The 18,827-nt window shown below is 47.2% G+C and overlaps 1 protein-coding gene across 1 annotated transcript in view; it reads left to right on the plus strand.

Moving 5' to 3' along the window:
* LOC115464414 (cystatin-like) overlaps positions 1–11,928 on the plus strand; it is a 65,492-nt gene extending 53,564 nt beyond the window's left edge. Inside the window, exon 3 of the mRNA XM_030194796.1 lies at positions 11,712–11,928. Within this exon, the coding sequence (XP_030050656.1) occupies positions 11,712–11,789 (78 nt within the window). The 3' untranslated portion in view covers positions 11,790–11,928. The remainder of the gene's footprint in view (positions 1–11,711) is intronic.
* The last annotated feature ends 6,899 nt before the right edge of the window (positions 11,929–18,827 follow it).

Genomic DNA, 18,827 nt, shown 5'->3' on the forward strand with positions numbered 1-18,827 from the left:
TTTTTCACAAACACAGATACACCCTAATCCACTATAGAATAAGTAATCATAAACTTTCTATTTAGACAAAAATTAAACTGAAACCCCGATGCCAGACTCTGCATACAATGCAACACCACAGAAACAGAAAATGTCCCCTAGTACTGTGCAAAATATAAAATTTGAAAAAACTAACAAATCCGATCACCACTTTACAAATTAACAAATAGAAATAAAACAAATATAGAAAATAAAATACCATTTTATTGGACTAATACATTTAGCTTTCAGAGGCCAAAACCTCCTTCCTCAGGACAATACAGTATAGTGCTGTTATAATATCCTATCCTGACCTGAGGAAGGGGGTTTTGTTCTCTGAAAGTTAAGTCAAAATGTATTAAAAATTAGTCCAAAAAATGATTACCTTATTTATATGTTCTATTTATAAACATTTATTAACACATAAACACAGATACAATACTATACCCTAAAGCAAAAAAATAAAAAATATATATTTTATTTACAGTTTGTTGTCTCTGGTTTCTGCTTTCCTCATCTTCTTTTCACTGTCTTCCTTCCATCCAGCATCTGTCTTCGCTCTTTCTCTGAAATCCAGTGTCTGCCCTCTCTAATGTCCCTTCCATCCAGTGTCTACCCTCTCTCTCTGCCCCTTCCAGCCACCATCTGCCCTCTTTCTCTCTCCCCCTTTTACCCACCATCTGCCCTTTCTCTCTGCCCCTTCGATTCGTCTGCCCTCCCTTTCCCATCCATCCAAGGTCTGCCCTCCCTCATGCTCCCCCCCTTCCATCCAGGGTCTGTCCCCTCTCTCTGCCCCCTCTTTTTAGCCCCCTCTTTCCACCTGCACCTAGTTCCAGCCCACATCTCCCACCTGCCACCCTTTTCAGCCCCACTATCCCACCAGTCCCCAGCCCTTTTCTCCCATCAGTCCTGGGCTTCAGCCCCAGCCAGTTCTCCCTGTCCCCTTTAAAGCCCCCAGTCCCCACAGTTTCATCCCATGCCCCTTTTCAGCCCCCAGTTCCAGTTTCATACCCCTTCTCCCATGAGCACTTCCCTCCCCAGTCCCCTTATCCCCTCTGAGCACCCCCACCCCTCCCCAATCCCCATTCTCCCCTCTGAGCACCCCCACCCTCCCCAATCCCCTTCTCACCTCTGAGCATCCCTCCTCTGAACTCCCCCACCCCTCCCCAATCCCCTTCTCACCTCTGAGTACCCTTCTGAGCTCCCCCACCTTCCCCAATCCCCTCTGAGCACCCCACCCCTCCCCAATCCCCATTCTCCCCTCTGAGCACCCCCACCCTCTCCAATCCCCTTCTCTGAGCACCCCTCCTCTGAACTCCCCCACCCCCTCTCCAATCTCCATTCTCCCCTCTGAGCACCCCCACCCTCTCCAATCCCCTTATCCCCTCTGAGCTCCCCCCCTGACCTAGTCCCGTCCCCCCTCCATTGAGAGCCACAGAGCCCTCTTCTCCTGCCACCGCCTGCCTTTTTCTTTTTTTTTTTTTTTAATCCGTGCAGCCACGCAGGCAGCGCTTCACGTCTGCCCTGCGTGTGCTGTGAAAGAAGTAAATCGCCAGCGCTGGCTTCGGGCCTTCCCTCGATGTCCCGCCCTCTTGTGAGGTAACTTCCTATTTCCTTGAGAGCGGGACATCGAGGGAAGCCCCGAAGCCAGCGCTGGCGATTTATTTCTTTCATAGCACACGCAGGGCAGACGCGAAGCGCTGCCTGCGTGGCTGCACGGATTTAAAAAAAGAAAAAGGCAGGCGGTGGCAGGAGAGAGACGCGACGGAGCACCCCCCACTCGCGGACACCCGGGGCGGACCGCCCCCACCGCCCCGCCCTTGCTACGCCACTGATCTACTGTTTTCATATAGGCAGCTTGTCTGCGTATATGAGAGCCGTCTGTAGCATGCGCAGAGTAGCCACCAGGAGCATAGCTACATGGGGCCACGGGAGCATGGCCCCCCCGCCGCTGACCCTTTTGACCTCCCCCTTCCCGCCACCGCAAACCCTCCCCCACCGCCGTCAGGTACCTATGCTGGTGGGGGTCCCCAACTCCCTCCAGCCGAAGTCCTCTTCAGCGCCGATCTCTGGGCCGGCGCTTTGCTGCAGCTGATCTGGAAGGATTCTGTTTTGAGTCGTCCTGACATCCTGCACGTTCCTGGTAGCCACGCATAGTGATTGACTGTTCTGCACATGCTCAGCTCACTGAATGGCTTCCCCCATATCGCATGCCAATGAGCTGGGTCGCAAAAGCAACGATCAGCTCATTTGCATGCGATTCTCTTTGTGAATCCCTCTGTGTTTCTAAATCGGTAAATTTTTACCGATTTGGAAATACAGACAGATTCTTAATGGGACCTTGTGCATCTGGGCCTAGGTGACTTAAGCAAACCTTTAGCTTTACTTTCCCCTTCTCATTAACTGTCAACAACTAACTAACTAACTAACTAAATAACTAAATAAATAAATAAATAAACCCTTCCCAGAACAATCTTGAACAAAATGCATCTCATACATTGTTTTGTATGTGCTTACATAATGAGGACAATTTCTAAAAGCCATTTACGCAGATAAATGGGCTATTTGAAAATTGTCCACATTCCCTGTGGTAGAGTTAGCATACGGGATTACCCGGACATGTCCTCTTTAAGGACACTGCAGGGTGTCCGGGCGGGTTTTGCCAGTCTGTCCATTTATCCAGGTTTGCAGGTGGGCGGGCAGGCAGGCTGGCTGGCTGGTGGGTTGTACTCTGGCAGGCCTCCCCAGAAATCATCAAACTCCCCCCCCCCCCAACCGTGGGAACATCATCAAGCCCCTCTCTCCCCTCCCACCCCAGAAATCATTAAACTCCCTCCTTCTAATCCCCCCCCCAACTGCAGGATCTTCAAGCCCCTCCTTCCAATAACCCTCCCTCCCAGCCCCCAGAACATCACTAAACCCCTCCTTCCAATCCCCCCCTCTCACTGGCATATGACTCAGGTGGATCAGCCTCAGGATGTCCTCCCTTCCCTCCTGTACCTTTTCCTTTTTGTGCCTGGTGATCTAGTTGCCTCTTCTTTCATGACCGGGGTTTCTGCAGCCTGTTCGCTGCCGGCGCCACTTCAAAATGGCTGCCGAGAGTTCCAGCAGTGACCTCAAACACTGTGAGAAAGGAATCCTTCACTGTGTGGCTCTGGTGCAGCTGTATCAGCTGTCTCCTCAGTAGCTCTGCTACTGATGGTTATATGCAGACTGAATACACTCCAGGAATTACATGCCAGAAAATCAAAATAATCCACCAAATTAATACAACATATTAAACAGAACAATATTTTCAGTATCTTCCTGTTGACCATGTGAACAAATATGTTTAGTAACACTGAAACAGAAGTCTTGTGGTTTAATTGCAACCATAAAATGATTTTCCTGTTTTTTTAAATAGGCTGACAAATGGCTACCAGGCTTCAGATCTGCTGACCTTTAATTTATTGTTAAGAAAGATATTTGGAATACATTTAATCTGTATTAGCTGTACCTAATGCTTAGAGCTGCAGCCTGAGAACCAGGGAAACTAAGATTCAAAACCCACTGCCACTCCTTGAGATCATGGACAAGTCACTTAAACCTTACATGACCTCAGGTTCAAACAGATTGTCATAGGCGGTCGGTGGCCCAACTGTTTGGGGAGGCTAAAGGGAGCGGGGTTAGGGGTGGTGCCAGGGGTGGGGCTTACATCCATAATTGTCTGACAACACACAGAAAAAAAAGGTAAAAGTAAAATAGTCACAATTAATACCTTATATTAAATTTAGATATTAGATATGTATAATATGTCAAAGAAAAAAGTGGTTGCTTACAGCATATATTAACCAATGTATACGATTCAAAAATGTTATCAATTATAAAACACTGCTATTTCCATCCATGGAAAATCCCAAAATGAAGTGGTCACATTAGTGAAGTAACATCCAGTGACTAGACTTCACATCATAGGTGTCAGTGATCTGCTCAGGGTTAATATTTCCCAACAAGATCACTTTCAATGTTCAGTAAACAAAGCTGTCAGTCTTTCTTGACCCATTGTGGATCCCAGCCAGTTTCATACACATCTCATATGAAGGCAAAATATTGAACTGGAAAGTTACCTCAAGAAGTCAGACTCAGCATGCAGCAGTACTAGAAAAATTAAAACTTAAAAGCAAAATATCACAGATGCACATTTCCAAAAGCTGGCATATTCTGAATAAAATACTTTTCCTACCTTTGTTGTCTGAGCATTTAGTTTTTCTATTTGCTTTGATCCCAGTCTCTTCTGTTTTATGCAGTGTCTTCTTTCTATTTGATATTTTTTCTTTCACCATGTCCACCATCCTCCTGTGTCCTTATGCGTCCTGTCTACCATCTGTAGCCCTGTCCCTATCCTTCAGTGTTCCGATACAGATATTAAATTCAGAAGTTTCCCCTCCATCCATAACCAGCTCACTCCCCTCCATCCATGTGCATCTACTTCCCTCCCCTCCATCCATGTCCAGCATTTCTCCTCTCTCCCTTCCCCTCCATGTGCATCTCCTTCCTTTGTCTTTCCTTCCCTCCATCCCTGTCCGACATTTCTCCTCTCTTCCCTGACCTCCACTCCATCCATGTCCAGATTTCTCCTCTTTTCCATCCCCTCCATCCATGTGCATCTCCTTCCTGTCTTCCCTCCCCTCCATCCATCCATGTCCAGGACCTTCCCTCTCAGTGTCATCCCTCTTTATCTCTCTATCCTTCCACCCATTACCCTCTCCCAATCCTTCCGTCCATTGTCTCCCTCTCCTTCCATCCATTGTCTCCCTCTATCTCCCCTTCTTTCTACACAGTTCTCTCTCTCTCAACCCTTTTCCATTCAGCATGTCCTCTCTCTCCCCATCCTGCCAGTGTGTTTCCTCTTTCCCTCTCTACCCTTCCATCCAGTGTCTTCCCTCTTTCTGCCCCCTCCTTCCAGCATTTTCCCTCTTTCTCCCTCCTTTCATTCAGCATTTCTCCATCTGACAGCTAGGGTCTCCCCCAGTTTCTCCCCAGCAGCTTCTCTCTCTCTCTCCTGCCCATGTCCCCTCTTTCTCTCCCCATCTTTCCACTCATCTCTCTCTCTCTGTACCCCTCTTCCATCCAGCATCTTCTCTCTGGCTCTCCCCTGCTCTTTTCCATGTCCCCTCTTTCTCTCCCCATCTCTCTCTGACTCTCCCCTGCTCTTTTCCATGTCCCTGGCTCTCCCCTGCTCTTTTCCATGGCCCCTCTTTCTCTCCCCATCTCTCTCTGGCTCTCCCTTGCACTTTTTCACTCTCTCTCTCTCTCTCTCTCTCTCTCTCATCCAGCGTCCTCACTTCCTTACCGTTTCCAGCCATGTTCTCTCCCTCCGGGCCTCTCTACAGCAGCGCTGACACAAGAACAAAAAGAAGTGTGGGGCTGCAGCAGCCTTCAGGCATGCGCTGTCGGCTCTGCCGGCCCTCTGCTCCCAGAATGGGAAATTGATGTCAGCGGGGGCAGAAGACAGCAGAGCCGACAGCACATGCCTGAAGGCTGCTGCGGCCCCGCACTTCTTTTTGTTCTTATGCTGGCTGTGGAGAGAAGCGGTGGCAGCGGTTCAGTGCGGTGCTTGTTCCTGCCGCCGCTCAACAGAAGCAGCGGCGGTGGCAGCAGAATTCAGCGGAACTCGAGTCGGGGCTACATTTGGAGGAGGAGGCAGGTGTGGAAGGTCACAGCTGGGCTGCGGAGGCTTAGCCTCCCCAAGCCTCTTATACGGGGCGCCTATGCAGATTGTAAGCCCTTCAGAGACAGGAAAATACCTACTGTACCTGAATGTAATTTAGTGAGCTACAACTGAAAGAGGCATGAGCTAAATCCAAATCCGAACTTCTGTACCAGGCATATTGTGAAGTAATACAAAACCCTACAAAAGCACAAAGGGTCTATAAAGCAATTCTATCATACCATAACAGTACTAACTTCCAGGTGTCACACAAGAGCCTTCTTAGATAGACTGCACTGTAACACTGCAGTGGGAAGTAGAACATCAATACACCTACCATAAAACTAAACAAGCTGGATTAGTACAGATCAATCCTACACAGACATTGAATAAGTACATAAGTACACACTGGGAAAAGACCAAGGGTCCATTGAGCCCAGCATCTTGTCCACGACAGCGGCCAATCCAGGCCAAGGGCACCTGGCAAGCTTCCCTAACGTACAAACATTCTATACATGTTATTCCTGGAATTGTGGATTTTTCCCCAAGTCCATTTAGTAGTGGTTTATGGATTTGTCCTTTAGTAAACCGTCTAACCCCTTTTTAAACTCTGCCAAGCTAACCGCCTTCACCACGTTCTCCGGCAACGAATTCCAGAGTTTAATTATGCGTTGGGTGAAGAAACATTTTCTCCAATTTGTTTTAAATTTACTACACTGTAGTTTCATCGCATGCCCCCTAGTCCTAGTATTTTTGGAAAGCGTGAACAGATGCTTCACATCCACCTGTTCCACTCCACTCATTATTTTATATCCCTCTATCATCTCTCCCCTCAGCCGTCTCTTCTCCAAGCTGAAAAGCCCTAGCCTCCTTAGTCTTTCTTCATAGGGAAGTCGCCCCATCCCCACTATCATTTTAGTCACCCTTCGCTGCACCTTTTCCAATTCTACTATATCTTTCTTGAGATGCGGCGACCATAATTGAACACAATAGTCAAGGTGCGGTCACACCATGGAGCGATACAACAGCATTATAACATCCTCACACCTGTTTTCCATATCTTTCCTAATAATACCCAACATTCTATTCGCTTTCCTAGCCGCAGGAGCACACTGAGCAGAAGGTTTCAGTGTATTATCGACGACGACACCCGGATCCCTTTCTTGGTCCGTAACTCCTAATGTGGAATCTTGCATGACGTAGCTATAATTTGGGTTCTTTTTTCCCCACATGCATCACCTTGCACTTGCTCACATTAATCGTTATCTGCCATTTAGCCGCCCAGTCTCCCAGTCTCGTAAGGTCCTTCTGTAATTTTTCACAATCCAATGCTAACAGAATACCCGCCTTTTTCACACTCAAACGCAGGTAGATCTTCAAGTATAGAATAAGTAACCACAAACTAAAAATAGACATATGCATTTTTATCCCTCCCTCCTGTTGCAGCTCTGCTGGTCCCGTGCTAATAAGTAACCCAAGACAACATTCAGGGCCACAGCTCTCTGTCTGCCACTATTACTTCCTGTGAGGACGTTTACATCAGAGGAGGCGGGACCAGTATAGAAACAGTAGCAGCGAGAGCCATGGCCTCACACATCTTCTTGGGTTATTTATTAGCGTGGAACCAGCAGAGCTGCAGTGGGAGGGAGGGAGGAAAATTGAGCTGCATGTGTCAGTGAATAGGAGGGGAGAGAGAAATGGGGCAAGACTGAATAGGAGGGGAAAGGCAGAGGGTTCGGCAGGCAGGGAAGATTGTAGTTAAGCCTCCCCAAGCCTCTGAAACGGGGTGCCTATGAGGGGTAGTTTTAGGTGGTGGGGGAAGTTGTGAAGATAGTTTTGGAAGTGGTGAGGCATTTGGAGGGGTTTTTTGGAGATGGGAGCTGTGTAGGGTGGTGGAACAGTTGTGGCAGGTAGTTTGGGTGGGGGCTGTTAGAGTGGGTACTTTGTGGTGGTAGGCCATTTGTTGGGGTAGGGGCAGTTTGGGGGTAGTGGGGTGGTTGCAGGGGTAATTTAGGTGGGTGGGTGCGGTTAAGGGTGGGGTGGGACAGTTGCAGAGGGTAGTTTTGAGGGTGGAGCAGTTGTAGGGTAGGTTTTGGTGTACTTTTTGAGTCTGCATTTAACTCTTAGCCTCTTATTCAGCTGTTTAATACCCATGCTATTTTAATTACGCGACTGGGAGACTGGGCATCCAAATGGCAGATGACATTTAATGTGAGCAAGTGCAAAGTGATGCATGTGGGAAAGAGAAACCTAAACTATAGCTACGTGATGCAAGGCTCCACATTAGGAGTCATCGACCAGGAAAGGGATCTAGGTGTATCGTTGATGATACATTGAAACCCTCTCCTCAGTATGTGGCGGCGGCGACGGCGGCAGCCAAGAAAGTAAATAGAATATTAGGTATTAATAGGAAAGGAATGGAAAACAAAAATTAGGATGTTATAATGCCTTTATATTGCTCCATGGTGCAATTGCATCTCGAATACTGTGTGTAATTCTAGTCACTGCATATCAAAAAAGATATAGTAGAATTAGAAAAGGTACAGAGAAGGGTGACGAAAATTATAAAGGGGATGGGACGACTTCCCTATGAGGAAAGGCTAACGTGGCTAGGGTCAGCTTGGAGAAAAGGCTGAGGGGAGGTATGATAGAGGTGTATAAAATAATGAGTGGAGTGGAACGGGTAGACGTGAATTGCTTGTTTACTCTTTCTGAAAATACTAGGACTAGGGTGTATACAATGAAGCTTCAAAGTAGTAAATTTAAGACAAATCGGAGAAATTTGTGGTAAAAGCAGTTAGCTTAGCTGAGTTTAAAAAAGGTTTTGATAACTTCCTAAAAGAAAAGTCCATAAGCCATTATTAAGATGGACTTGGGGAAAATCCACTGGTTGTTTCTAGGATAAGCAGCATAAATTATATTGTAATGTTTTGAGATCTTGCCAGGTACTTGTGACCTGGATTAGACACTGTTGGAAACAGGATGCTGAGCTTGATGGACCTTCGGTCTGTCCCAGTATGGCAATACTTATGTTCTTTTGCAATCATTCCCATAATAAATGAAACTCCTTAATCCCTTATTTGTCCTGTTTGTCTGTCTTGAATAGATTTTAAGCTCTGTTGAGCATGGTCTGTCTCTTGCATGTTTGTTTACAGCGCTGCATATGTCTAGTAGCACTATAGAAATGATAAGTGGTAGTAGTAATGCATGTTAAATCTAGAAACAATACTTGAAAACTCAATTAACCCATGTCAAAAAGTTATAATGTGAAATACATTTTTAAAAAATGAACGCAAACATGAACTCGCTTTAACGTCGTCATTTAATCTCCAACTATGCTCCACCTCCCCCACTCATCAAAATGGTCACTGTCTTGATCTCATCTTCTCCTCCAACTGTTCACCCTCTAGTTTCCTTGCCTCCGATCTTCCCCTCTCTGATCACCATCTTATAACTTTCACACTTAAATCTCCTCCCTCCCAGTCCCGTCCTATCCTATCTAATTTATCTAGGAATCTTCACGACATTGACCCTTCATCTCTATCCTCCCATGTTTCAAACCTCCTCTCTACTGTGGCACCATCCACGTCTGTCAACGAGGCTGTTTCTTCTTACAACAATACTCTATCCTCTGCCTTAGACACTCTTGCACCTTTGATGACCCGCCCTGTAAGGCGTACAAAACCCCAACCTTGGCTGACTTCTAATATCCGCTACCTACGTTCCTGTACCCGCTCTGCCGAACGCCTCTGGCGGAAATCTCGGGCCCTTGCTGATTTCTTACACTTTAAGTTCATGCTGACCTCCTTCCAATCTGCTCTTTTACGTGCCAAACAGGATTATTATATCCAACTGACCAACTCTCTTGGCTCTAATCCTCGACTTCTCTTCACCACATTGAACTCTCTCCTCAAGGTGCCCCCTCCCCCAACTCCCCCTTCATTATCTCCTCAGACCCTTGCTGAATTCTTTCACAACAAGGTTCAAAAGATAAACCTTGCTTTCTCTACCTCACCAGCTCTCCCTCCACTAGTCCGTTCCCCTCTCTCTCCTTCCCCTCATTCCCTTTCCTCCTTTCCTGAAGTTACTATTGAGGAAACCACACTTCTCCTTTCTTCCTCAAAATGTACCACCTGCTCCTCTGATCCCATTCCCACCCACCTTCTTAATGCCATCTCTCCTACTCTTATTCCTTTATCTGTCACATTCTCAACCTCTCACTTTCCACTGCGACTGTCCCTGCTGCCTTTAAACATGCTGTGGTCACACCTCTCCTTAAGAAGCCTTCACTTGACCCTACTTGTCCCTCTAATTACCGACCCATCTCCCTCCTTCCTTTTCTCTCCAAATTACTTGAGCGTGCTGTTCACCGCCGCTGCCTTGATTTTCTCTCCTCACATGCTATTCTTGACCCATTACAATCTGGTTTTCGCCCTCTCCACTCAACCGAAACTGCGCTTACTAAAGTCTCCAATGACCTATTACTGGCTAAATCCAGAGGTCAATATTCCATCCTCATTCTTCTTGATCTTTCCGCTGCTTTTGACACTGTCGATCACAGCATACTTCTTGATACCCTGTCCTCACTTGGATTCCAGGGCTCTGTCCTTTCCTGGTTCTCTTCCTACCTCTCCCTCCGCACCTTTAGTGTTCACTCTGGTGGATCCTCTTCTACTTCTATCCCTCTGCCTGTCGGCGTACCTCAGGGTTCTGTTCTTGGTCCCCTCCTCTTTTCTATCTACACTTCTTCCCTTGGTTCATTAATCTCATCCCATGGCTTTCCTACCACCTCTATGCTGATGACTCCCAAATCTACCTTTCTACCCCTGATATCTCACCTTGCATCCAAACCAAAGTTTCAGCGTGCTTGTCTGACATTGCTGCCTGGATGTCTCAACGCCACCTGAAATTAAATATGACCAAAACCGAGCTTCTCATTTTCCCCCCCAAACCCACCTCCTCGCTCCCCCCGTTTTCTATTTCTGTTGATGGCTCTCTCATTCTCCCTGTCTCCTCAGCTCGAAACCTTGGGGTCATCTTTGACTCTTCTCTCTCCTTCTCTGCTCATATCCAGCAGACCGCCAAGACCTGTCGTTTCTTTCTTTACAACATCCGTAAAATCCGCCCCTTTCTTTCCGAGCACTCTACCAAAACCCTCATCCACACCCTTGTCACCTCTCGTTTAGACTACTGCATCTGCTTCTTGCTGGCCTCCCACTTAGTCACCTCTCCCCTCTCCAGTCGGTTCAAAACTCTGCTGCCCGTCTCATCTTCCGCCAGGGTCGCTTTACTCATACTACCCCTCTCCTCAAGACCCTTCACTGGCTCCCTATCCATTTTCGCATCCTGTTCAAACTTCTTCTACTAACCTATAAATGTATTCACTCTGCTGCTCCCCAGTATCTCTCCACACTCGTCCTTCCCTACACCCCTTCCCGTGCACTCCGCTCCATGGATAAATCCTTCTTATCTGTTCCCTTCTCCACTACTGCCAACTCCAGACTTCGCGCCTTCTGTCTCGCTGCACCCTACGCCTGGAATAAACTTCCTGAGCCCCTACGTCTTGCCCCATCCTTGGCCACCTTTAAATCTAGACTGAAAACCCACCTCTTTAACATTGCTTTTGACTCGTAACCACTTGTAACCACTCGCCTCCACCTACCCTCCTCTCTTCCTTCCCGTTCACATTAATTGATTTGATTTGCTTACTTTATTTATTTTTTGTCTATTAGATTGTAAGCTCTTTGAGCAGGGACTGTCTTTCTTCTATGTCTGTACAGCGCTGCGTATGCCTTGTAGCGCTATAGAAATGCTAAATAGTAGTAGTAGTAACTGAACTAAAAAAATGTCCAATCATCTTAACAAGAGTTCAGAAATGACCTAAAAATGAGCAAACTTTTTTTTAAAAATTTATATCCCTACTGACTGCAGCTGTTGTTATTTCAGATCTCTTGTGGATGTTTTCTTGGAATGTAATCAACTGTTTTTCTTATTTTGTTCACAGCATAAAACATGCACATTTTTTGTGGTCCTTGCTCCTTGGCAGAACAAAGAAGAACTTCAACAAAATAGCTGTGCCTAAATTGTGACAGCAAGACCTTCAAACCAGATGGCTTTTAGCTATTGTTCATAAGAAAAGAACACTCCATTCCTTCACCCTGGGTTTTGCTTGTAATACTTTCAAATCTGAAACTGACATCTGTTTTTTTCTGCATAATAAAATCCCAAAAGATACACTCTTTTTAAATATTTATTTTTAATATCTGTATATATGTGCCAGAAACTGTTAATATTGTTTATAAAAGAAAAAAATCCAGCAAAAAAAGGGGGAAAAGTTCAAAGAGGTGCAAGTTGGTTTGCTTGTACATGTCTGAAATAGTGTCGCCTATGTCCAGAGGTTTCATTCTCAGTAGAAGAAAAACCTACAGAACAAATTGCATGAGCTTGTAAACAGGCAAAGGTGCCATAATGCTTCTCATGTGAGTTTCTTCTTTCATGCTTTTTCCTACTTAATTTTTTTTATTACAATTCTTAATGTTTTCTCTTTATTAAATAACAAATAACAATGGAAACATTACATCTTACCTGATAACTTTCTTTCCTTTAGTCCTATCAGACCAGTCCAGACAAATGGGTTGTGTCCCTCTACCAGCGGATGAAGACAAGAGGCAGAAAATAGTTCTTGTGACTCACCCCTTAAAGGTATTATGCAGCATAGAATTGACTCCGCATCTTGGCTGGACCAGGAACTCAGAGTAGACTCAGCACCTTGGCTAGAACTGGAACTCGGCCTGGACTCAGAATCTTGGCTGGAACTGAAACTCGGCGTAGACTCAGCATCTAGGCTGGGACTGCAACTTGATCCGGATGCAGCATCTTGGCTGGAGCTGGAACTCAACTTGATCTCAGCATCTTGGCTGGAACTCGAACTCGACTTGGACTCAGCAGCAATTCGGCTGACAGCGTCCCTCAGGATGGACTGCTGGTAAGCCTGGACCTCGGGATTCGCAAGACGCTTTCTTTCAACGGCAGCTTCCCGAGTATCCCGCAGGGCTGGGTCAGAGATAAGTAGGCAGCGGTATTTCCAGAGCGGGCTCCTAGGATCAATGGCAGAAACTGGGTTTACAATGAGCCCAAGCTGCCGGACACACTTGCTCTCCGCTGAAGCTTCAGGCCGCTTCTTCAAGATTGGATCAGACAAAAGTTTTCTACGATATTCCTCAAGTGTCATGAAAAGATCAGGAACAATAATAAAGCCAGAACCGAACTTCACAAGGGAAACAGGAGCAAAACCCGGGTGGTGACCCGGATTGCCAACAGGGGCAAAAGTCCTAGGCTAGAAGCCCAGCGGGTAAGGTGATCTTGCCGAGCTCATGGCCTTTGCATTCTGCTTTCAAGGCAGACACTAGGTTCGTGAGCCCTTGGGCCACTGCTGTGGAGCAGCAGTGGCAGGCAAAACCACCCCACACCGGAGACAAGGCAGAACTCTGACAGAAACAGCTAGACTTCACCTGCACTTGACCACCCTTCCCCAGGAGTTGAGCCCCTGGGTGCAGGCGGCCGGCAGGACTTACCGGACAGGGCAGGCACTGGATACCAACTAGGCTGAACAGGGACTGAGGGTCAGAAGGGAAAGGAATATACATGGGCAGCAAGGCAGGAAACTGGGCTAGGACTCACAGACAGACAATACTACACAAAGCAGGGAATGGACAAGCTAAAGGACAGGAACTAGCTGCCATGCAGCCGCTGAAACAGGGTACAAATACTGACAGACAAGAGACAGGTCTGAAAGCTGCAGAGCAGCCACTAAAACAGGGTACAAACACTGACAGACAAGAGACAGGACTGAAAGCTCAGCCACTAAGCAAGAGACACAGACAGAGACTAGACAAGGAATACAGACCAGAAACAAGACTAGGGAAATAAGCAAATAAACCTAAGCTAAACTACACACAGACTAACTAGAATCAGACAAGGAACAATACAAGAAACCAGACTAGGCAGAAGTGCAACAAAGCACCAACAAACCAGGGACCTTAGACGATGCAAAGGCAAACTCAGAAGGTTCCAGGTGGTAATAAACCCATCAGCATGTGAAACTCACTGCAGGAATCATGAGGCAGCTATGGGTGAGGCTAGCTGCCAAACTTCAAACCAAGTCTGGAGGGCTGGAATATCTGGACCGGACTGGACCAGAAAGAAAGTCTGGAAAGTCTATGGCAGCCACCGGTTCTGGCCACCAGAGGGCAAGAGGAACACAAACCAAGACACAGGCAGAAAGCATACTGAAGCACAGAGAGGCTTAACACACACAAGTGCAGTATAGTGGAGTAATCAGAGCCTTGCTGGAAGCAGCCAGCACACAGAGACAGAACTAACTCAGGAAGAACAGACAGAAGCCAGCTCAGAAGCTGACCGCCAGAAATAAGGTGAGTCTGAGAGGGGTCACGACCACAATCGTGACACATGCCTACACATGGGTCATATAACAATAAATTTATAGTCATGATGAGACACCAATTATGTCATAATAAAAGATATGAAGGACATATAGGACCTTAGAGAGACATCCAGCTTACTAGCGTCCCTGTTGTAGATGTGAACTAGGCAGCTGCCTAGTCATTGCCCATGATGGTAGGATGAAGGGCACACAAAGTTCCAGTTCTAAGTTACCTCATAACGTGGTTTGGATTTCTTGTGTGGATGGAAAAGTCTGATGTCTCATTTGCCCGGTCCTTGTCCCACCAAATAAATAAATTCTTTACTGTACTATCAGTTGATGAAGCATAGGTCATAACAAAAAGTCATATATACACTTGGATATCCATTCCTCTTGCTCACACTTCTTAAAGGTCAAGGCTGCTCAGGGTAGACTGATGGTATACAGTTAGTTGTTAATGACAGTTTAGTGAGATGTCACACAAATCAGATAAATACTAGGGGTGGGCAATTAATGTGTTAATAACACAATTAACACATTAAAATGTTAATACAGACCATGATTCTTAATGCCGCTGATTTTTTTTTTAATGCTGAGCCTCCCCCCCTCATGTTTACCTGTACAGACTCTCTTCATGGAGTATTAGGCAGCAGCAGTGATTGCCACACGCTGCTGACCTAAAAGCCACATCACTCCCTTCCTGTGATGCAACTTCCTATTTTGCTGCTGAATGCTGCAAAAACAAGGCTTCCAGGTCAGCTGAATGCAGTGTGTGGGAATCACTGCCATTGCCGGAGTCATTGACGCTGCTAGAGCCTGAACCACTGTGGCTGCATTTTAAGAGTCAGAGCCATTGTCACTGCTGTGTGTGGGGGTGTGGTTTTGGGGGTGGGACGAATGTTTAAAAAAATCAGGTCAAGTAATGTTAAATCAGAAAAGCGTATGCAGGATAATCAGCCATTGCTGCTGCTCTAGCCAGAGACTGTTTACAGTACCATCAATGTATTGCTTTTCAGTTTAGTATTAAGAACATAAGAGTAGCCATACTGGGTCAGACCAATGGTCTATCTAGCCCAGTATCCTGTTTTCCAACAGTAGCCAAGCTAGGTCACAAGTACATGGTAGAAACCCAAATAGCAGCAATGCTACCAATCCCAGGGCAAGCAGTTGCTTCCCCATGTCTGTCTCAATAGCAGACTATGGACTTTTCCTCCACAAATTTGTCCAAACCTAAACCCAGATACGCTAACTGCTGTTACCACATCCTCCAGGAAAGAATTCCAGAGCTTAACTATTAATTGAATGAAAAAATATTTCCCCTATTTGTTTTAAAGGTATTTGCATGTAACTTCATTGAGTGTCCCCTAGCCTTTGTACTTTTGGAATGAGTAAAAAAAAATTGATTTACTTCTACTCGTTCTACACCATTCAGGATTTTGTAGACCTCAAGCATACCTCCCCCCTCAGCCGTCTCTTTTCCAAGCTGAAGAGCCCTAATCTCTTTAGCCTTTCCTCATATGAGAGGAGTTCCATTCCCTTTGTCATTTTGGTCGCTCTTCTTTGAACCTTTTCTAATTCTGCTATGTCTTTTTTTGAGATACAGCGACCAGAACATAGTAAATGATGGTAGATAAAGACCTGTACGATCCATCCAGTCTGCCTGAGAAGATAAACTCATTACATAAGGTATGAGGTGATACATTATATGTATACCAGATCTTGATTTGTCCATGCCATTTTCAGGATATAGACCATAGAGGTCTGTCTGGCACTGTCCTTGTTCTAAAACTTCTGAAGTTATCATAGAAGACCTTAAAAAGCTTCATTCCAGCCCATCCAAATCTATCCAGCCACAATCAGGGCACAGACTGTAGAACTCTGCCCATTACTGGCTTTGCTCCCCAATTACCTGTGTTGCCACCTAGTCTCCGTAAAGCTTCTTTGGATCGATTCCTTCTAAACAGGATTTCTATGTGTTAATCCCATGCATTTTTAAATTCTGTTACGCTTTCATCTCCACCACCTGCCGCGGGAGGGCATTCCAAGTATCCACCACCCTCTCGGTGAAAAAATACTTCCTGATATTCAGGGCCGGTCTTAGCAAGTGCGGGGCCCTATGCAGACCAATTTGATGGGGCCCCACCCTAGCCCCGCCCCCACCCTAACTCCGCCCCCACCCTAGCTCCAAGGCACGCCACCCCTCCCTCCGAGCTCCAAGGCCCCCAGCTCCAGGGCTTGTCGATCCTGCAGTCAGTGCCAACTAAAAGCCATGTCTTTTTCACAAACACAGATACACCCTAATCCACTATAGAATAAGTAATCATAAACTTTCTATTTAGACAAAATATAAAATGAAACCCCAAGATGCCAGACTCTGCATACAATGCAACACCACAGAAACAGACAATGTCCCCTAGTACTGTGCAAAATATAAAGACAGCAGATGTACATTTGAAAAAAAACTAACAAATACCAATCACCACTTTACAAATTAACAAATAGAAATAAAACAAATATAGAAAATAAAATACCATTTTATTGAACTAATATATTTAACTTTCAGAGGCCAAAACATCCTTCTTCAGGTCAATACAGTATAGTACTGTTACAGTACCCTATCCTGACCTGAGGAAGGGGGTTTTGTTCTCCGAAAGTTAGCCAAAATGTATTAAAATTAGTCCAATAAAAAGATTACCTTGTTTGCATGTTCTATTATAAACATTTATTAACATATCTACAATACTACTTTATCCTAAAGCAAAAAAATTTAAATATATATTTTATTTACAGTTTGTTGTCTCTGGTTTCTGCTTTCCTCATCTTTTCACTGTCTTCCTTCCATCCAGCATCTGTCTTCGGTCTCTCTCTGCCATCCAGTGTCTGCCCTCTCTGCTGTCCCCTCCATCCAATGTCTGCCCTCTCTTCCTGCCCCTTCCATCCACATCTGCCCTCTATCTCTGCCCCTTCCATCCACCATCTGCCCCTGTCTGCCCCCTTTCTCTCCCCCATCCATTCACTGTCTGCCCTTTCTATCCCTTCCATCCACTGTCTGCCCTTTCTCTCTGCTCCTTCAATCCACCATTTGCCCTACCTCTCCCATCCATCCAGGGTTTGCCCTCCCTCTTGCTCCCCCATCCAGGATCTGCCCCTCTCTCCGCCCCTTTTTTTCAGCCCCCAGCTCCAGCCCCACTATCCCACCAGTCCCCCATTTCAGCCCCAGCCCTTTTCTCCCACCAGTCCCGAGCTTCAGCCCCCCCAGCCACTTCTCCCTGTCCCCTTTTCAGCCCCCAGTCCCCCGTTTCAGCCCCTGCCCCTTTTCAGTCTCCAGCCTCTTATCCCACCTAACCTCCTTTTCAGCCCCCAGTTCCAGCCCCCTTCATCCACATGCCTTGTATTAGGGCCCCCCTTTTCAGAACCATTCTCCCACCTGACCCACGCATACCCCATTTTCCCACCAGCCCCAGGCATGGCCCCCATTTTCCCATATTGCCCCTTCTCAGACCCAGTCCCCTTCTCCCATCCAAGAACCCCAGTCCCCTCCCCACCCGTCCCTTCAAGCATCCAAGAACCCCCTCCCCATCCCCTTCTGCCATCCTTGAACCCCCTCCCCACCTCAGTTCCCTTCTCCCATTCAAGAACCCCAGTCCTCTCCCCACCCGTCCCCTTCTCCCATCCGAGAACCCCCTCCCCAGTCTCTCCCATCCAAAAACCCCAGTCCCCTCCCCACCCGTTCCCTTCAAGCATCCAAGAACCCCCTCTCCATCCCCTTCTCCCACCCTTGAACCCCCTCCCCACCTCAGTCCCCTTCTCTCATTAAAGAACCCCCTCCCCAGTCTCTCCCATCCAAAACCCCCAGTCCCCTCCCCACCCGTCCCCTTCAAGTATCCAAGAACCCCCTCCCCATCCTTGAACCCCCTCCCCACCTCAGTCCCCTTCTCCCATTCAAGAACCCCAGTCCTCTCCCCATCCGTCCCCTTCTCCCATCTGAGAACCCCCTCCCCAGTCTCTCCCATCCAAGAACCCCAGTCCCCTCCCCACCCGTCCCCTTCAACTATCCAAGAACCCCCTCCCCACCCCCTTCTGCTTCTCCCATCCATGAACCCCTCCCACCTCAGTCTCCTTCCCATTTGAGAACCCCCTCCCCACCCCACCCTTCCCCCACCTGAGAGCCCCACACCCTTCTCCCATCTGAGTCCCTCCCCACCTACCAGCTCCATTCTCATGCCGCCCAGGCCCACCACCCTCACTGCCTTTAAAAAAAACCCAATTTGAAGCACTGGAGTAACAGGCAACAGCGCCTCGCGTCTGCCCTTCTACTAAAAATCTCTTCGACGACGTCATTGGGCCTTCCCACATTGAGTCCCGCCCTCCTCTGAGGTAACTTCCAATTACCGCGAGGGCGGGCGGGACTCAATGTGGGAAGGCCCAATGACGTCGTCGAAGAGATTTTTAGTAGAAGGGCAGACGCGAGGCGCTGCTGCCTGTTACTCCAGTGCTTCAAATTGGGTTTTAAAGGCAGGACAGGACGAGCAGCGCCGGGAGCGGACTCGGAGCACCCCCCACCCACCACCACCTGCTGACATCTGGGGCGGAGCGCCCCCACCACGTCGCCGTCGCGCGTTGCTGAACTTGGGAGGGAGGGAGGGAGGGAGAGTGGTGCTCGGGCGGTCAGGGCGG

Source organism: Microcaecilia unicolor, chromosome 3 (genome assembly GCF_901765095.1).
Source record: "Microcaecilia unicolor chromosome 3, aMicUni1.1, whole genome shotgun sequence".
Taxonomy (NCBI): domain Eukaryota; kingdom Metazoa; phylum Chordata; class Amphibia; order Gymnophiona; family Siphonopidae; genus Microcaecilia; species Microcaecilia unicolor.